This window comes from Pecten maximus, chromosome 1 (genome assembly GCF_902652985.1).
Source record: "Pecten maximus chromosome 1, xPecMax1.1, whole genome shotgun sequence".
Taxonomy (NCBI): domain Eukaryota; kingdom Metazoa; phylum Mollusca; class Bivalvia; order Pectinida; family Pectinidae; genus Pecten; species Pecten maximus.
This window is the reverse complement of record NC_047015.1, coordinates 22,169,553-22,191,261: the sequence shown is the minus strand read 5'-3', so window position 1 is coordinate 22,191,261 and position 21,709 is coordinate 22,169,553. Positions and strand designations below refer to the sequence as shown.

The following is a 21,709-nucleotide window of genomic DNA, read 5'->3' as shown; positions in this document are numbered from 1 at the left end:
AAGGCGATGTCTATTGAGACAGGTATTTCTCATCCAGATGTCTGCTCAGATACTTGTACATCTGTTAACTTGGTAACTTACACATGGCTATCAAGCCTTGTGATTTGGAGTTACTGCCCTTTGAACAGTCTTCCTCCTCAACACTAACCCCGTAGTTTCTATATGATTTCCTTTAAACTTGCTAGGTTCTACCACAACCTAGTACCATATGTTAATCCTATAAAAATGTAAGGACAAACTATTCTGTACCTCTCTGGTACAAATATCAGTTCTGGTGAGTTTTATTATTGTAACAAAGGTGAGAAATGCAGGATACATGTACCACCTTCATCTTTGAATCTCGGTCGTAAATAATTATCAAATTTCTTTCAGATAAATTATTTGATTGAAAGTTTGAAAATGCAAAATAGTGATAAGTTGCTGTTGATAAATAAATGGTGATTTGCTTTAATAGGGAGGAGAATATGAAGTGATCACAATTAAGGTTGGTATATCAGGCATGTTTGTCTGAGACCATGTCCATATTTCAGCATGCCAGTTTTTGTCTGAGCATGTCAAGTTTTGTCCACATCGTGATTTGAGCATGACAAATGACAAACAGTGGTTACCAGGCAACAGGAGACTATTTAACTGCAATAAGAGATGACCATAGCTGGGTGACTGTGGTATTGATGATTTTGGCATGGTCGGCAGTTTTGTTGTCATATTTACTCTAATGGACTGGAGCCATGGAAACATCAATATAAGGTATTTGTTGCTGTCTGCAAAAATATTCTCAAAATGTCCTTTGTTTTTGGTGAGTATTGCTTTGACATGCATGCCTTTATCCAAGATTTGGTGAGATTTTCTTAGCTTTGGCACCCAAAATGATTTCCCTGCATGAACTTTTTAAATGTCTACTTGCATGAAATTTTCTACCTTTCCAGTATGTGTTAATTGCCTACTCATTTTAACCAAATTTGAAATACAACATGACTAACATTAATGGCCATATTGGATTTTAGCATTCAAAATTGTTTCTTTGTAATAACTTTTCCTGCTTCATTGCATGTAACTTCCTGTTGATATATATAGTCAACATTACTAAGGTTTGAATTTGAAGCAGATCTTTTAATCTTTGTAAAGATATGTATAGTGCCAATAAACCCCTCACAATTTATGGAAGTCTAATAAAGTTTAACATGGCTGTCTTCAGTTCCTTTGAACTTTGGCAACTGAATTTCAAAAAGTTTCCCTGCAAAATCCTGGAAAGAAATTGTAATTTGCATCAAGCGTTCTGCAATTGTACGTATGTATAAATACATTTGTATTTCTCTTATCTGTCTCAAGTTTTTCTAACCACAAGGTTAATATGGCCACCAGCAGTAATAATGTGTCCATACTAGGGTCTACATGAAGGTTTGTTATCCTCTTCACCTGGCTGTATTTCTGTATTTTGTTAGGTAGGTCAGATGATGACCTATAGTCATCATGCTTCCTCTGTCCGCCGTGCATAAACTTTTCACATTTTGAACTTCTTCTCAAATTTGACCTGTGGGTTTCAGCTCTAACTTACCAGAAATGATCCTGAGATGGTCTTGACCAAGTGTTGTTACTTTTCAGGTCGGTCAGAAATCCAAGATGGCCACCATGGCAGCCATCTTGAAAAACACATTTTAAACTTCTTCTCTAGTTAAACAGGTGCCATTGAGCTGAAAATTGGTGAGGATGTTTTGGAAAGAGAGTCAACAAAGTGTTGTTATTTTCCGGTCTCGTAAAAACTTTGACATGGCTGCCCTTTGACCTCTTTTTATCTGTTGGTGTCGCCCTAGACACTATCTACCAGACACCTGTTTTATCTGTTGGTGTCGCCCTAGACACTATCTACCAGACACCTGTTTTATCTGTTGGTGTCGCCCTAGACACTATCTACCAGACACCTGTTTTATCTGTTGGTGTCGCCCTAGACACTATCTACCAGACACCTGTTTTATCTGTTGGTGTCGCCCTAGACACTATCTACCAGACACCTGTTTTATCTGTTGGTGTCGCCCTAGACACTATCTACCAGACACCTGTTTTATCTGTTGGTGTCGCCCTAGACACTATCTACCAGACACCTGTTTTATCTGTTGGTGTCGCCCTAGACACTATCTACCAGACACCTGTTTTATCTGTTGGTGTCGCCCTAGACACTATCTACCAGACACCTGTTTTATCTGTTGGTGTCGCCCTAGACACTATCTACCAGACACCTGTTTTATCTGTTGGTGTCGCCCTAGACACTATCTACCAGACACCTGTTTTATCTGTTGGTGTCGCCCTAGACACTATCTACCAGACACCTGTTTTATCTGTTGGTGTCGCCCTAGACACTATCTACCAGACACCTGTTTTATCTGTTGGTGTCGCCCTAGACACTATCTACCAGACACCTGTTTTATCTGTTGGTGTCGCCCTAGACACTATCTACCAGACACCTGTTTTATCTGTTGGTGTCGCCCTAGACACTATCTACCAGGCACCTGTTTTATCTGTTGGTGTCGCCCTAGACACTATCTACCAGACACCTGTTTTATCTGTTGGTGTCGCCCTAGACACTATCTACCAGACACCTGTTTTATCTGTTGGTGTCGCCCTAGACACTATCTACCAGACACCTGTTTTATCTGTTGGTGTCGCCCTAGACACTATCTACCAGACACCTGTTTTATCTGTTGGTGTCGCCCTAGACACTATCTACCAGACACCTGTTTTATCTGTTGGTGTCGCCCTAGACACTATCTACCAGACACCTGTTTTATCTGTTGGTGTCGCCCTAGACACTATCTACCAGACACCTGTTTTATCTGTTGGTGTCGCCCTAGACACTATCTACCAGACACCTGTTTTATCTGTTGGTGTCGCCCTAGACACTATCTACCAGACACCTGTTTTATCTGTTGGTGTCGCCCTAGACACTATCTACCAGACACCTGTTTTATCTGTTGGTGTCGCCCTAGACACTATCTACCAGACACCTGTTTTATCTGTTGGTGTCGCCCTAGACACTATCTACCAGACACCTGTTTTATCTGTTGGTGTCGCCCTAGACACTATCTACCAGACACCTGTTTTATCTGTTGGTGTCGCCCTAGACACTATCTACCAGGCACCTGTTTTATCTGTTGGTGTCGCCCTAGACACTATCTACCAGACACCTGTTTTATCTGTTGGTGTCGCCCTAGACACTATCTACCAGGCACCTGTTTTATCTGTTGGTGTCGCCCTAGACACTATCTACCAGACACCTGTTTTATCTGTTGGTGTCGCCCTAGACACTATCTACCAGACACCTGTTTTATCTGTTGGTGTCGCCCTAGACACTATCTACCAGACACCTGTTTTATCTGTTGGTGTCGCCCTAGACACTATCTACCAGACACCTGTTTTATCTGTTGGTGTCGCCCTAGACACTATCTACCAGACACCTGTTTTATCTGTTGGTGTCGCCCTAGACACTATCTACCAGACACCTGTTTTATCTGTAGGTGTCGCCCTAGACACTATCTACCAGGCACCTGTTTTATCTGTTGGTGTCGCCCTAGACACTATCTACCAGGCACCTGTTTTATCTGTTGGTGTCGCCCTAGACACTATCTACCAGACACCTGTTTTATCTGTTGGTGTCGCCCTAGACACTATCTACCAGACACCTGTTTTATCTGTTGGTGTCGCCCTAGACACTATCTACCAGACACCTGTTTTATCTGTTGGTGTCGCCCTAGACACTATCTACCAGGCACCTGTTTTATCTGTTGGTATTTCCCTAGACACTAAATTATTTATTATACTGCTGGTGGCCATCTTGGATTTCATACCTTACTGCTTTCCATGTATTGATTATTGAAAAAAGGTAGTTGTTAGATAACCTTTCTTATATAAAGGAGCTTTTTACTTTGAAATCATACTTGTTTTGAATTGAAATTGTATCCCTTTATGATCATTTATACATAGATGCCTTGTAACTGTCATGCTTCACTGATCAATCGCTCTCTAAAGTTTTCTTAACTTAAGATGAATGACTTCTGTCAAGATGAGAGCATTTTGATTGATAATAATTATGAATAGAAATTTTGATAAGACACTAGATCGACTATGAGAACATAAATTGGTGGAACATGAACACCGACTGATGACTGACAATGTTGTATTGTTTTACCAATGTCCTTTTGCATCTTAACTAATTGTTGCATGTTTACAGTGAATGGTAGATTGTAGCATGACTATTGTGGTTTGTAGGGACCACGTGGCCACAAGGGACTCCCCGGGGGCATAGGGGAAAGTGATGAAGCTCAGCTTACCTTGTTAAAGGTACAGGGACATTCTATTGATTGTACACACCTGGACAACAATATAAATCGGTATCACTACAAATAACTGTCACTGGTAGTACTACACAAAGATATCCACAAATTACTGTAACTGGTAGCACTACACAAAGATATCCACAAATTACTGTCACTGGTAGTACTACACAAAGACATCCACACATTACTGTCACTGGTAGTACTACACAAAGATATCCACACATTACTGTCACTGGTAGTACTACACAAAGATATCCACACATTACTGTAACTGGTAGTACTACACAAAGATATCCACACATTACTGTAACTGGTAGTACTACACAAAGATATCCACAAATTACTGTAACTGGTAGTACTACACTAACATATCTACGTATTACTGTCACTGGTAGTACTACACTAACATATCGACGTATTACTGTGACTGGTAGTACTACACTAACATATCCACGTATTACTGTGACTGGTAGTACTACACAAAGATATCCACACATTACTGTAACTGGTAGTACTACACAAAGACATCCACACATTACTGTAACTGGTAGTACTACACAAAGATATCCACAAATTACTGTCACTGGTAGTACTACACAAAGACATCCACACATTACTGTCACTGGTAGTACTACACAAAGATATCCACACATTACTGTAACTGGTAGTACTACACAAAGACATCCACACATTACTGTAACTGGTAGTACTACACAAACATATCCACACATTACTGTCACTGGTAGTACTACACAAAGATATCCACACATTACTGTAACTGGTAGTACTACACAAAGACATCCACACATTACTGTAACTGGTAGTACTACACAAACATATCCACACATTACTGTCACTGGTAGTACTACACAAACATGTCCACGTATTACTGTCATTGGTAGTACTACACTAACATATCCACGTATTACTGTAACTGGTAGTACTACACAAACATATCCACGTATTACTGTCATTGGTAGTACTACACAAACATATCCACACATTACTGTCACTGGTAGTACTACACTAACATATCCACGTATTACTGTAACTTGTAGTACTACACTAACATATCCACGTATTACTGTCACTGGTAGTACTACACTTACATGTCCACATATTACTGTAACTGGTAGTACTACACTAACATATCCACGTATTACTGTAACTGGTAGTTAGTACTACACTAACATATCCACGTATTACTGTCACTGGTAGTACCCACTGATTTCTAGGTGTCAATCAGACAGGAGAGACACATTTGTAATTTTGTCAATGTGATGATTGCCTGCCATGCATGTTGGTATTGTTATAGCATGTTAATAAGAAACATTTAATTGATTGTGTAGATTTTCTAGAATTTTTACACAAATTCATAGCCCCATAGTTTGTACATATGAAATGTAAGTATCATGGTTGTATTGGTTTTGTATTGCTGGACATCCTGTTCAGTATCAAGGTTGGAGATCCTTAGAAGAGCAAACAGGATATTTGTTTACAGTATTGACTTGCTTATGCTTCCTTTGACTATGGGTCTTACTTTTTATACATCTAGCTTGTATTTGAATGGTTTGATTTCCAAACATTATAACAAATTTCAAAATAATGTCAAATCTGCAAGATAGACATGAGAATCACCATTGGAAGATAATTGATAAAGCCAATCAGAAAAAAATGACACCTGTGGTGCTGTTTGATATACAATATAATGTCCACATACCCAATACTGATGTTTATATAGTCTATTAATGGACATTACACAATGTTTTACACTATGTCTCAAGTAGTATATTACACTGTGTCTCAGGTCATGTATTACACTGTGTCTCAGGTCATGTATTACACTGTGTCTCGGGTCATGTATTACACTGTGTCTCAGGTCATGTATTACACTGTCTCATGTCATGTATTACACTGTCTCAGGTCATGTATTACACTGTGTCTCAGGTCATGTATTACACTGTGTCTCAGGTCATGTATTACACTTGTCTCAGGTCATGTATTACACTGTCTCAGGTCATGTATTACACTGTCTCAGGTCATGTATTACACTGTCTCAGGTCAGCTATTACACTGTGTCTCAGGTCATGTATTACACTGTGTCTCAGGTCATGTATTACACTGTCTCAGGTCATGTATTACACTGTCTCAGGTCATGTATTACACTGTCTCAGGTCATGTATTACACTGTCTCAGGTCATGTATTACACTGTGTCTCAGGTCATGTATTACACTGTCTCAGGTCATGTATTACACTGTGTCTCAGGTCATGTATTACACTGTCTCAGGTCATGTATTACACTGTCTCAGGTAATGTATTACACTCTCGGATCATGTATTACACTGTCTCAGGTCATGTATTACACTGTCTCAGGTCATGTATTACACTGTCTCAGGTCATGTATTACACTGTCTCGTGTCATGTATTACACTGTCTCAGGTCATGTATTACACTGTCTCAGGTAATGTATTACACTCTCGGATCATGTATTACACTGTCTCAGGTCATGTATTACACTGTCTCAGGTCATGTATTACACTGTCTCAGGTCATGTATTACACTGTCTCGTGTCATGTATTACACTGTCTCAGGTCATGTATTACACTTTCTCAGATCATGTATTACACTGTCTCAGGTCATGTATTACACTGTCTCAGGTCATGTATTACACTGTCTCATGTCATGTATTACACTGTCTCAGGTCATGTATTATACTGTCTCAGGTCATGTATTACACTGTCTCAGGTCATGTATTACACTGTGTCTCGGATCATGTATTACACTGTCTCATGTCATGTATTACACTGTCTCAGGTCATGTATTATACTGTCTCAGGTCATGTATTACACTTGTCTCAGGTCATGTATTACACTTGTCTCAGGTCATGTATTACACTGTCTCAGGTCATGTATTACACTGTCTCAGGTCATGTATTACACTTGTCTCAGGTCATGTATTACACTGTGTCTCAGGTCATGTATTACACTGTGTCTCAGGTCATGTATTACACTGTCTCAGGTCATGTATTACACTGTCTCATGTCATGTATTACACTGTCTCAGGTCATGTATTACACTGTCTCAGGTCATGTATTACACTGTGTCTTGGGTCATGTATTACACTTGTCTCAGGTCATGTATTACACTGTCTCATGTCATGTATTACACTGTGTCTCAGGTCATGTATTACACTGTCTCAGGTCATGTATTTCACTTGTCTCAGGTCATGTATTACACTGTGTCTCAGGTCATGTATGACACTGTCTCAGGTCATGTATTACACTGTGTCTCAGGTCATGTATTACACTGTGTCTCAGGTCATGTATTACACTGTGTCTCAGGTGATGTATTACACTGTCTCAGGTGATGTATTACACTGTGTCTCAAGTCATGTATTACACTGTCTCGGGTCATGTATTACACTGTGTCTCAGGTCATGTATTACAATGTGTCTCAGGTCATGTATTACACTGTGTCTCAGGTCATGTATTGCACTGTGTCTCAGGTCATGTATTACACTGTCTCAGGTCATGTATTACACTGTCTCAGGTCATGTATTTCACTTGTCTCAGGTCACGTATTACACTGTGTCTCAGGTCATGTATTACACTGTCTCAGATCATGTATTACACTGTGTCTCAGGTCATGTATTACACTGTGTCTCAGGTCATGTATTACACTGTCAAAGGTCATGTATTACACTGTCTCAGGTCATGTATTACACTGTCAAAGGTCATGTATTACACTGTCAAAGGTCATGTATTACACTTGTCAAAGGTCATGTATTACACTCTTTGTCAGATATTACACTGTGTGTTGGGTCAGATATTACACTGTGTTGGGTCACATATGACACTGTGTGTTGGGTCAGATATTACACTGTGTGTTGGGTCAGATATTACACTGTGTGTTGGGTCAGATATTACACTGTGTGTTGGGTCAGATATTACACTGTGTGTTGGGTCAGATATTACACTGTGTGTTGGGTCAGATATTACACTATGTGTTGGGTCAGATATTACACTGTGTGTTGGGTCAGATATTACACTGTGTGTTGGGTCAGATATTACACTGTGTGTTGGGTCAGATATTACACTGTGTGTTGGGTCAGATATTACACTGTGTGTTGGGTCAGATATTACACTGTGTGTTGGGTCAGATATTACACTGTGTTGGGTCAGATATTACACTGTGTGTTGGGTCAGATATTACACTGTGTGTTGGGTCAGATATTACACTGTGTGTTGGGTCAGATATTACACTGTGTGTTGGGTCAGATATTACACTGTGTGTTGGGTCAGATATTACACTGTGTGTTGGGTCAGATATTACACTGTGTGTTGGGTCAGATATTACACTGTGTGTTGGGTATATGGTCATGCATGGAAAAGACTATTTGATATAGGTAATATACATGCTTACCTATTGTAGGGGGAGCCAGGAGTACCAGGTCAAGCAGGGGCTGAGGGACCAGCGGGACCCCCAGGACCCAAAGGCAATCAAGGTCTGCCTGGTTATGATGGTATGAAAGGAGACAAGGGAGATTCAGGAGCCCCGGTAGGTCCTTATTAATGACAATATTACGTCCATATATGGAGCCATAATTAGGGCCTTACTATACATACCTCACTTTAGTTACAAAGAAATATTCATTGATTGAACGATAATTGTGCCTTATTCACACAATGTGATTTTTTCCTTTTTAGAAAATAGAAAATAATCAGACTAATATTACATAAGTGTTTGCACAACATACAAGAAATCCATTTTTCACATTGGTATATCAATTTGCCTTTTGTTTTTAGGTCATCTGACCCAAAGGGTCAGGATGACCTATAGTCATCATGCTTCGTCCGTCGTCGTGTGCCGTGCGCCGTGCACCATGTGTAAACTTTTCACATTTCAAACTTCTTCTCAAGTTCCAACAGTGGGATTGAGTTGAAACTTGCCTGAAATGATCCTGCGATGGTCCTGACCAAGTGTTATTATTTTTCGGTCGGTCCGAAATCCAAGATGGCCGCCATCTTGAAAAACACATTTTAAACTTCTTCTCAAGTTCCACCAGTGCTATTAAGCTGAAAGTTGCCTGAAATGATCCTGATAAGATCCTGACCAAGTGTTGTTATTTTTCGGGTCTGTCCGAAATCCAAGATGGCCGCCATGGCAGCCATCTTGAAAAAACATTTTAAACTTCTTCTCCAGTTCCACTGGTGCCATTGAGTTGGAAATTGGTGAGGATTTTAAGGAAGGAGGGCCAACAAAGTGTTGTTATTTTTCGGCCTCGTAAAATCATTGACCTGGCAGCCATGACGGCCATTTTGTAACATGATTGTGCAATCATGGTTTTCCTGAACAATGCCTATTTTAAACTTCATCTCCAATTCCACCAGTTGGATGCAGCTCTAACTTACCAGAAATGATCCTGAGATGGTCCTTACCAAGTGTTGTTATTTATTGAGTCGGTCAGAAATCCAAGATGGCCACCATGACCCACAGTGCCACTATATACTTGCTACAGAGAATACATACTACAATAATATAAGGTTTTTAATTTAGAGTCAGATGACCGTTAAGACCCCTGGGCCTCTTGTTAAAGAAAGTTTTCCAGATTGCTGAAACTTTTGTGTGTTTCCTAACTTCATGTGTACTTTACACTTACTAATTTATTGTATTCCAGGGACCACAAGGACCAAGAGGACCATCTGTGAGTTAACGGCAAATGGCAGTTTTCTGTTAAAACATCATGAACCCATGTTTGTGTTACAATTGCATAAAAAAACCCAACAAACTATCATAGTTTGTAATATATTTGTGGTAGTTGTTTAAAATGGATAAATTTATGCCTAATGTATATGTATACCCTAAAATATCAATTTATATAACAAAGACACAAATAATATGGTTAGTACCCACAAACTAATTCATACTGGAACAACAAATAATATTATCGAAACTCACCCTCAGTACATTGTAGTGGAGATCCCCTTTGATGTATTGTCCTCAGTACATTGTAGTGGAGTACTGTCCTCAGTACATTGTAGTGGAGATCCCCATTGCTGTACTGTCCTCAGTACATTGTTGTGGATATCCTCATTGCTGTACTGTCCTCAGTACATTGTAGTGGAGATCCCCTTTGATGTACTGTCCTCAGTACATTGTTGTGGATATCCTCATTGCTGTACTGTCCTCAGTACATTGTAGTGGAGATCCCCTTTGATGTATTGTCCTCAGTACATTGAAGTGGAGATCATCATTGCTGTACTGTCCTCAGTACATTGAAGTGGAGATCATCATTGATGTACTGTCCTCAGTACATTGTAGTCGAGATCCTCATTGCTGTACTGTCCTCAGTACATTGTAGTGGAGATCCCCATTGCTGTACTGTCCTCAGTACATTGTAGTGGAGATCATCATTGCTGTACTGTCCTCAGTACATTGTAGTGGAGATCCCCTTTGATGTACTGTCCTCAGTACATTGTTGTGGAGATCATCATTGCTGTACTGTCCTCAGTACATTGTAGTGGAGATCCCCTTTGATGTACTGTCCTCAGTACATTGTAGTGGAGATCATCATTGCTGTACTGTCCTCAGTACATTGTAGTGGAGATCCCCATTGCTGTACTGTCCTCAGTACATTGTTGTGGAGATCCTCATTGCTGTACTGTCCTCAGTACATTGTAGTGGAGATCATCATTGCTATACTGTCCTCAGTACATTGTAGTGGAGATCACCTTTGATGTACTGTCCTCAGTACATTGTAGTGGAGATCCCCTTTGATGTATTGTCCTCAGTACATTGTAGTGGAGATCCTCTTTGATGTGTTGTCCTCAGTACATTGTAGTGGAGATCCCCTTTGCTGTACTGTCCTCAGTACATTGTAGTGGAGATCTCCTCTGATGTATTGTCCTCAGTACATTGTAGTGGAGATCCTCATTGCTGTACTGTCCTCAGTACATTGTAGTGGAGATCCCCTTTGATGAATTGTCCTCAGTACATTGTAGTGGAGATCATCATTGATGTACTGTCCTCAGTACATTGTAGTGGAGATCCCCTTTGATGTACTGTCCTCAGTACATTGTAGTGGAGATCATCATTGCTGTACTGTCCTCAGTACATTGTAGTGGAGATCCCCTTTGATGTGTTGTCCTCAGTACATTGTAGTGGAGATCCCCATTGATGTACTGTCCTCAGTACATTGTAGTGGAGATCCCCTTTGATGTGTTGTCCTCAGTACATTGTAGTGGAGATCCCCTTTGATGTATTGTCCTCAGTACATTGTAGTGGAGATCCCCTTTGATGTACTGTCCTCAGTACATTGTAGTGGAGATCATCATTGCTGTACTGTCCTCAGTACATTGTAGTGGAGATCATCATTGCTGTACTGTCCTCAGTACATTGTTGTGGAGATCTTCATTGCTGTACTGTCCTCAGTACATTGTTGTGGAGATCTTCATTGCTGTACTCTCCCTATGCACTCAAATATGTCTCCATTTTGTTGATATTGAACTTTTTTTTGTGTCCTTTCAGGGTAGAGATGGGCGACCTGGAGCTCCAGTAAGTCTTCTTAACATAATAGTCTTTGATACTCACATTCATATTTTTAGTCCCAGCTACTGTAAACGCATAAACTAACATGAGAGGGAAATTTATGCGGACTCCTTTTGTTCGCGAAAATTTCTCCCACACATATTATTTTGATTTCTATTTTGCGTAATCATGAAACACAAGCGAAAGTGGATTGATTGCGAAAATTACCCCCACGCGTATAGTTTACAAATTGAAATTGTGAAACAATCATGTTTACAGTATACTAATCTTATCACTCTTCATCCAGCCTTCCTTAAACAGTCCTTTTTATCACTTTTTTGAAGAAAATTCATCATGGATCTTTCAAAATTTATATGTAGATTCCCTTTGGTCCTTTGTTGTGCACATCCTATTTTGAGACTGATCTGAAAACAATATGGCCGATAGATAGCCATCTTGAATTTTGACAATTGAAGTTTGTTATCGCTATTTCTCCGAAAGTACTGAAGGGATCTTTCTGAAATTTCATATGTAGGTTCCTCTTTGTCCCTAGTTATGCATATTGCATTTTGGAAACAGTTGGAAAACAACATGGCCAACAGACAGCCATCTTGGATTTTGACAATTGAAGTTTGTTATCGTTATTTCTCAAGTTTCATATGTAGGCTCCCCTTGGTCCCTCGTATTGCATTTTGGGACCAATCTAAAAGCAACACGGCTGACAGACAGACATTATCACTTAATCTCAAATTTCATATATAAGTTTCCCTTGTTTGAAAGGTATTGGGAGGGATGTTTCTCAATTACACAAATTAGTAAGAGGACGGGAAAAATAGAGAGATCAATCTGACATAGAATCATTCATTGGTGGGCGCCAAGATAAATCTCTTGTTTATTTTGATAAAACATCTATGTGATTCTCCTTATATCCTGTGATACTATGATATTTTTTGTCGTTTAAGTAACATTTGATGCTGAGTAATAAAGGAACAATAACAATTATCAGACTTCAATAAACAAAGGGAAACAACCCTCACATTTTGACATAAAATAGACAAAAATCATGATATATAAGTACTTTATCTGGCAGCGTTGTAGATCTGGCGATTACGAAATAGACTTTAAGCCTGAATTTATTATTGCAATACATGTACTTTTTAAACTATTTATTCTCTTAATTTATTTATCCTATAAATGTATATTTTTTGTGTTGTATTGTTTTGGAATCTGATTTTGTAAGCATGTTTTTACATATGATCGTTTAAGCATGATTTGATAACAAGTGTTGTTAGTGATTCTTAGCTCTCCTGCCTAAAGAGCAACCGAGTAAGCTTATGCCAAAGAGTGGCATCCATCCCCCAGTCTACCAGAATCAATCAATTTCTTTTCAACTCTCTCTAACATTTCACATAAATGACCTTAATCGACTTTAATGTTGCATTAGTAGCAGGTGAATGATACAGGCCCATTGGGTCTCTTGTTTTGGGATATGTTGTTGACAATTGTTGGGACATCGTGTGTTGTGAGCATGTTGTGACAAATAGTGATAACTTAAACATGAAGCGATATCTTAAGCATTTGTTTTTAATCTAGTGCTAACTGAAGTTCTTTTCACAGCCAGTGATACTAAAGCATCTTTTGACATCTTGTGATTACTAAAAAAAGGCATATTTTGACATCTAGTGATAACTTCAGCATATTTTGACATCTAGTAATAACTTCAGCATATTTTGACATCTAGTGATAACTTCAGCATCTTTTGACATCTAGTGATAACTTCAGCATCTTTTGACATCTAGTGATAACTTCAGCATCTTTTGACATCTAGTGATAACTTCAGCATCTTTTGACATCTAGTGATAACTTCAGCATCTTTTGTGTTTGTTGTAAGCATGTTGATGATATGTCTGATGCAGTTCCAATTAATATATGATAAAGTCAGTATTTTGTTCCTAGAGAGGAGGAAGAGGAGGGGGAAGGGGAGGGAGCAGGGGAGGGGGAGGAGGAGGAGGAGGGGGTGGAGGAGGAGGGGAAGGAGGAGGAGGGGGAGGATCAAGTAATACAGGAGGAGGAGGGGGAGGATCAAGTAATTCAGGAGGAGGAAGAACCGGAGGAGGAAGTGGCCTGGGGTATCCTCAGGGCTTCATAAGAGGCCTCCCAGGCCCGCCAGGTCCCAGAGGTCCAAGGGTGAGAGAACCCTTTAATGTCTGTGTGCAAGCCTCATCCTTACTCATGTGTGCTATTTGTGAAATTTGCTGCAATCAGCATTCTCAGATCATTCTTTGTTGCATCTTTTTATCTTGGAAACTTTATTAAGAAAAAAAATTGCAAAATCCAATTATGTAAGATTTTATTTCAAAATTTAGTAGCTGACTGCAACAAAATTCATATCTCTAACAAACTGTGACTGCAGCAAATTACATGAAATAATAGACTGTGGAGTAGAGGACAAATAATAAAATTCTATGTATTTGGGGAGAGGAATCTACCATCGTTATTGTTTTGCCTCGTTCCTAAAGAGACCATCACACAGATGCGTTCTAGAAGTGAGATCAAGTCGCATGAGTGGACGAGACCGTACTGTCACTACAACCACAGATGAAGAAACCTCTACCCTGGAAACTGATGAGGAAATTCCTGGTTCAGAAAACACTTTTGAAAGAGGTCCCCGCTCTGTTGCCTGGCAGTGCTGCAACAGGTATTGTAACCGACAGTTACGACGACGTCGACGCATGCAGGAGCGCTCCACTACACAAGGAAGTGGCACTTCATCAACAAGTGGTCTTCGACCTGCGCCCTGGGCACAGGTACATACTGGTGATGGTTCTTTAGGTAACCATGGCAATGGACTAACATTGGTGTCGGTATACCTTACTAACTTCAGTAATGACAAGAGCTGCAGTCATAGTGATTTGTACCCATGCTTAAGAGCAAAAGCTTGATGTAATCATCCTATTTACCAGAAGTTATAACCATATTCCATTTAACTGTATCATCTGCAAATACACTTTATTCATTGTCACACCTCTTTCATTATCTTTGGAGTCAGATAGCGTGATGATTCTGTAACCTTCCTCAGACAAATGATTGGACTGGCCAACTGTCTCTAGAATATTAAAATTATAAAAAAAATTGAGCTTTATGCTTTTGGTTTCCAGGATTTGATTGATCCTAAGCTTCTGATTAGAGAGAGATAATCTAGTGTCCAATTTATCTAAACAATTCTTAACAAAAAAATTGGGGGCTGGTGGCCAGTGTAACAAATGGCCAGTGAAATCTATTAAATTGAGGTGCTGAGTGTATATGATTGTAAAATCAAATCAAGGTATTTTTCTCTACATTATAAAATCTTATCAATGAGGTGATTAACAGTATGCAAGTTGATTTGGCTAACTTTTTATAGCGTAATGATAGATATATGAGTGTATGGACCACCTTGTCCCAGTTCAGAACTGGCCACTACTGTGTATCGAGATGGCGTCAGGCCTTCATCTGCTTTCCCAGTCAAGGACAAGATCTGTGATTCTGCAAAGAAGCAGGAGGGGGAGGGGTATGTATACTGGGATCAGTGCATCTGTCTGTCCATTTGTCTGCCTGTAGACATCATTTGGTACTGCCTGCTCCTCCGAGGATTATGCATTGATTTCAATGAAACTTTGCATGGTATGTTCTTGTCGCTCCCCAAAGCCATTAAGTTCCATCACTTTTTACCAGTTATATATGGCCCCTGATGCCAACAAGTGAGACATATCATGTTTTGGATTACTCCTCCAAACCTTGTTAACCAATTTCAATAAAACTACATATGGTTGTCAGGGAATATGTGAAGATGTGGATGCAGCTTTTGTTTTGTTTTTAGGTCACCTGAGACGAAGTTTCAAATGACCTATTCTTATCTCCTTTTGTCTGTCATCATCCAGCATCCATTTGAAACAATTGACATTTTCAATTTCTTCTCATAACCAAGGGTCCTAGAGACCTGATATTTGGCCATAGCATGATTGAGTAGAGGGCTATCAGGATTGTTCCAGTGAATGACCTTGAGTTACATTTAAGGTCACAGAGGTCAAATAAACTTAAATCTCTAAACAACTTCTTCTCATTAAGCAAGACGACCGGAGACCTGATAATAGGCCCATAGCATGCTGGAGTGAAAGGGTATCAAGATCATTCAAATGAATGACCTTGATCTACATTGAAGGTCACAGGGGTCAAATATGCTAAAATCTTAAAAGGACATTTTTTCAATAACCAATAGACCCAGATGTCTGAATATTTGCCTTTAGCATGCAGGGTTGAAGGGATTAGAAGTTTGTTTAAATGAATGACATTGAGCTTCATTCAAGGCCAACAGACTCAAACATACTGAAATCTTTCAAATGTCTTCTTGAGAATCATCACACTTGAAAAACTAATATTTGGGCCAGGAGCATGCTGGGTGGAACGGCATTGACCTCAAATTCAAAATGACAGCAATCAAATCTGCCAAAATATATCAAAGTTCAGGTGACCATAAAGGTCCATGGGCTTTTTTTTGTTTTTTTTTTATAGAAATTTTGGTTTGCATGGTAACCAGGTCACATACTGTACAAAGGTTTTGTGTACTGGCTAATACCTCATCAGTCCTAAGATCAATTTTATTCAAACTTGGTATTATAGTTAGCCATTGGTCTACAGTTCTAGTTGATCTAGAGGTCTGATCGGTCCTGTTCTGGTCTCGTTGATCTGGAGGTCTGATTGGTCCTGTTCTGATCTCGTTGATCTGGAGGTCTGATTGGTCCTGTTCTGATCTCGTTGATCTAGAGGTCTGATTGGTCCCGTTCTGATCTCGTTGATCTGATGGTCCGATTGGTCTCGTTCTGATTGGTCCTGTTCTGATCTCGTTGATCTGGAGGTCTGATTGGTCCTGTTCTGATCTCATTGATCTGGAGGTCTGATTGGTCCTGTTCTGATCTCGTTGATCTCGAGGTCTGATTGGTCCCGTTCTGATTTGTCCTGTTCTGGTCTCGTTGATCTGGGGGTCTGATTAGTCCTGTTCTGATCTCGTTAATCTGGAGGTCTGATTGGTCATGTTCTGATCTCGTTAATCTGGAGGTCTGATTGGTCCTGTTCTGATCTCGTTGATCTGGAGGTCTGATTGGTCCCGTTCTGATCTCGTTGATCTGAAGGTCTGATTGGTCCTGTTCTGATCTCGTTGATCTGGAGGTCTGATTGGTCCTGTTCTGATCTCGTTGATCTGGAGGTCTGATTGGTCCTGTTCTGATCTCGTTGATCTAGAGGTCTGATTGGTCCCGTTCTGATCTCGTTGATCTGATGGTCCGATTGGTCTCGTTCTGATTGGTCCTGTTCTGATCTCGTTGATCTGGAGGTCTGATTGGTCCTGTTCTGATCTCATTGATCTGGAGGTCTGATTGGTCCTGTTCTGATCTCGTTGATCTGGAGGTCTGATTAGTCCTGTTCTGATCTCGTTAATCTGGAGGTCTGATTGGTCATGTTCTGATCTCGTTAATCTGGAGGTCTGATTGGTCCTGTTCTGATCTCGTTGATCTGGAGGTCTGATTGGTCCCGTTCTGATCTCGTTGATCTGAAGGTCTGATTGGTCCCGTTCTGATCTCGTTGATCTGGAGGTCTGATTGGTCCTGTTCTGATCTCGTTGATCTGGAGGTCTGATTGGTCCTATTCTGATCTCGTTGATCTGAAGGTCTGATTGGTCCCCGCCGTCTGTCAGCCTGTAGAAAAAATTTGTCCAGACTATTCTGTTACTGGTGATCTAATTCTAATGAAATTTCACACAAATACAAAGGTTGCTATGGAAACTGGTAACTATAAACAGGTTTTACGATTAAGAGCTAAAACTCCTCAGTCTTTTCCCAGTTTTATTCCTGCAAAATAATTTTTAAATTTGTAAAATTTGAAATGTAGTGTCATTACCATAAAACTGTATTTTGCAAATAACAAAATTACAGAGGAGCTCTAGTTTTCTTTGAATTGTTGTTTAACCCTCTTGAGTGCCCAGTCAGATGTCCACCTGTCCTCCTAGTGGAACAGACACACTCTTTTATTTTGTATCTAGTCTCTCCACCCTTTGCTCCAGAAGTTTGGCTTTATACAAGATTCAATATTACTAGAAAATAACCACAGAACAGGTCAAAGTACAAGATCAGAATCAAACATTCTGATTTCTGACAGCTAAATTTCTAATCTGCTTAAACAAACATTGTATGCTTACAAACTGTGTAACCTAATGCTTGATATGTAGATATTGAGTGTAAACATGTATTTAACAAACTTTTCAAAATTATTTTAAATTTGTTTAACTGAATGTGTGTATATCTGTATAGTATTTCTATGTGTGTGATGTGAGTCCATGGCCACACTGTAGGGGTATAGGGTAACATGTAGGTGATGGTTGGTGATATCTACTACTCTATTACACCACAGTTAAGTGGTTTTGTTTGTGAAATATTTCATGAAAATGCAGCAAAGTTTGCTAATTTAAAAAAAAAAAGGAGAAGAAGAAAATCAGCGTGACTGCAGACTGCATCTGTTCCAGTGAAGAGTTAGCAGAGAGGAGCTGAGTTCTGCTGTAATGCTGGTAAATATTGCTGGATTTTGTGAAATTTAAGTAAATACCAGGACAAGAGTAAATTAATTAGAAATATATATAGTCCCAACAATTTCTTTTTCAACAAGACAATTATTCTAGTAAGTTTATTCCATCTTATGAAATGGAACAAAATTTGAGGTTCCATAACTTGGAAACATGATCTGGACATTTTGTAAATGTGAAAAACTTATTTTCCTTGCAACCTTCTTGAAGTCTACATTTCCATCATCTCCTAAGTTACAAGTGTAGAGAAACTGGACTGTGCTTAACACTGGGGACAAGATAGCTCAGATAGTTAGAGCATCCATCTAAAGGCTGGTAGTCCGGGGACAAGGTAGCTCAGATAGTTAGAGCATCCATCTAAAGGCTGGTAGGCTGGGGACAAGGTAGCTCAGATAGTTAGAGCATCCATCTAAAGGCTGGGAGTCTGGGGACAAGGTAGTCCAGATAGTTAGAGCATCCATCTAAAGGCTGGTAGTCCGGGGACAAGGTAGTCCAGATAGTTAGAGCATCCATCTAAAGGCTGGTAGTCTGGGGACAAGGTAGCTCAGATAGTTAGAGCATCCATCTAAAGGCTGGTAGTCTGGGGACAAGGTAGCTCAGATAGTTAGAGCATCCATCTAAAGGCTGGTAGTCTGGGGACAAGATAGTCCAGATAGTTAGAGCATCCATCTTAAGGCTGGTAGTCCAGGGACAAGGTAGTCCAGATAGTTAGAGCATCCATCTAAAGGCTGGTAGTCTGGGGACAAGGTAGCTCAGATAGTTAGAGCATCCATCTAAAGGCTGGTAGTCTGGGGACAAGGTAGTCCAGATAGTTAGAGCATCCATCTAAAGGCTGGTAGTCTGGGAACAAGGTAGCTCAGATAGTTAGAACATCCATCTAAAGGCTGGTTGTCTGGGAACAAGGTAGATCTGATAGCTAGAGCATCCATCTAAAGGCTGGTAGTCTGGGGACAAGGTAGCTCAGATAGTTAGAACATCCATCTAAAGGCTGGTAGTCCGGGGACAAGGTGGCTCAGATAGTTAGAGCATCCATCTAAAGGCTGGTAGTCCAGGGACAAGGTAGTCCATATAGTTAGAGCATCCATCTAAAGGCTGGTAGTCCAGATAGTTAGAGCATCCATCTAAAGGCTGGTAGTCCAGATAGTTAGAGCATCCATCTAAAGGCTGGTAGTCCAGATAGTTAGAGCATCCATCTAAAGGCTGGTAGTCCGGGGACAAGGTAGTCCAGATAGTTAGAGCATCCATCTAAAGGCTGGTAGTCCAGATAGTTAGAGCATCCATCTAAAGGCTGGTAGTCTGGGGACAAGGTAGTCCAGATAGTTAGAGCATCCATCTAAAGGCTGGTAGTCCGGGGACAAGGTGGCTCAGATAGTTAGAGCATCCATCTAAAGGCTGGTAGTCTGGGGACAAGGTAGTCCAGATAGTTAGAGCATCCATCTAAAGGCTGGTAGTCCAGGGACAAGGTAGCTCAGATAGTTAGAGCATCCATCTAAAGGCTGGTAGTCCAGGGACAAGGTAGTCCAGATAGTTAGAGCATCCATCTAAAGGCTGGTAGTCCGGGGACAAGGTAGCTCAGATAGTTAGAGCATCCATCTAAAGGCTGGTAGTCCAGGGACAAGGTAGCTCAGATAGTTAGAGCATCCATCTAAAGGCTGGTAGGCTGGGGACAAGGTAGTCCAGATAGTTAGAGCATCCATCTAAAGGCTGGTAGTCTGGGGACAAGGTAGCTCAGATAGTTAGAGCATCCATCTAAAGGCTGGTAGTCTGGGGACAAGGTAGTCCAGATAGTTAGAGCATCCATCTAAAGGCTGGTAGTCTAGGGACAAGGTAGCTCAGATAGTTAGAACATCCATCTAACGGCTGGTAGTCCAGGGACAAGGTAGTCCATATAGTTAGAGCATCCATCTAAAGGCTGGTAGTCCAGGGACAAGGTAGCTAAGATAGTTAAAGCATCCATCTAAAGGCTGGTAGTCCAGGGACAAGGTAGCTCAGATAGTTAGAGCATCCATCTAAAGGCTGGTAGTCTGGGGACAAGGTAGTCCAGATAGTTAGAGCATCCATCTAAAGGCTGGTAATCTTGGGACAAGGTAGCTCAGATAGTTAGAACATCCATCTAAAGGCTGGTAATCTGGGGACAAGGTAGTCCAGATAGTTAGAACATCCATCTAAAGGCTGGTAGTCTGGGGACAAGTAGCTCAGATAGTTAGAGCATCCATCTAAAGGCTGGTAGTCTGGGAACAAGGTAGATCAGATTGTTAGAACATCCATCTAAAGGCTGGTAGTCTGGGGACAAGGTAGTCCAGATAGTTAGAGCATCCATCTAAAGGCTGGTAGTCCAGGGACAAGGTAGCTCAGATAGTTAGAGCATCCATTTAAAGGCTGGTAGTCCGGGGACAAGGTAGTTCAGATGTTAGAGCATCCATCTAAAGGCTGGTAGTCCAGGGACAAGGTAGTCCAGATAGTTAGAGCATCCATCTAAAGGCTGGTAGTCCAGGGACAAGGTAGCTCAGATAGTTAGAACATCCATCTAAAGGCTGGTAATCCGGGGACAAGGTAGCTCAGATAGTTAGAGCATCCATCTAAAGGCTGGTAGTCTGGGGACAAGGTGGCTCAGATAGTTAGAGCATCCATCTAAAGGCTGGTAGTCCAGGAACAAGGTAGTTCAGACAGTTAGAGAATCCATCTAAAGGCTGGTAGTCCGGCTCAGATAGTTAGAGCATCCATCTAAAGGCTGGTAGTCTGGGGACAAGGTGGCTCAGAAAGTTAGAGCATTCATCTAAAGGCTGGTAGTCTGGGAACAAGGTAGTTCAGACAGTTAGAGAATCCATCTAAAGGCTGGTAGTCCGGCTCAGATTGTTAGAGCATCCATCTAAAGGCTGGTAGTCCGGCTCAGATAGTTAGAGCATCCATCTAAAGGCTGGTAGTCCGGGGACAAGGTGGCTCAGATAGTTAGAGCATCCATCTAAAGGCTGGTAGTCCGGGGACAAGGTAGTCCAGATAGTTAGAGCTTCCATCTAAAGGCTGGTAGTCTGGGGACAAGGTAGCTCAGATAGTTAGAACATCCATCTAAAGGCTGGTAGTCCGGGGACAAGGTGGCTCAGATAGTTAGAGCATCCATCTAAAGGCTGGTAGTCCAGGGACAAGGTAGCTCAGATAGTTAGAGCATCCATCTAAAGGCTGGTAGTCCAGGAACAAGTAGCTCAGATAGTTAGAGCATCCATCTAAAGGCTGGTAGTCCGGGGAC

The 21,709-nt window shown here is 40.7% G+C and overlaps 1 protein-coding gene across 18 annotated transcripts in view; it reads left to right on the top strand.

Moving 5' to 3' along the window:
* Positions 1-21,709, top strand: part of LOC117327783 (collagen alpha-1(XIII) chain-like) — a 140,788-nt gene that overhangs the window by 75,833 nt on the left and 43,246 nt on the right. For 14 of the 18 annotated variants that reach the window (XM_033885069.1, XM_033885025.1, XM_033885010.1 and 11 more), the window contains 4 exons: positions 455-484; positions 8,760-8,885; positions 10,006-10,032; positions 11,856-11,882. In XM_033885069.1, coding sequence (XP_033740960.1) covers positions 455-484; positions 8,760-8,885; positions 10,006-10,032; positions 11,856-11,882 — 210 coding nt within the window. Of the gene's footprint in view, positions 1-454; positions 485-4,260; positions 4,333-8,759; positions 8,886-10,005; positions 10,033-11,855; positions 11,883-14,374; positions 14,663-21,709 lie in introns of all 18 variants that reach the window. The other 4 variants (XM_033884976.1, XM_033885054.1, XM_033885087.1 and 1 more) reach the window with 3 other exon arrangements.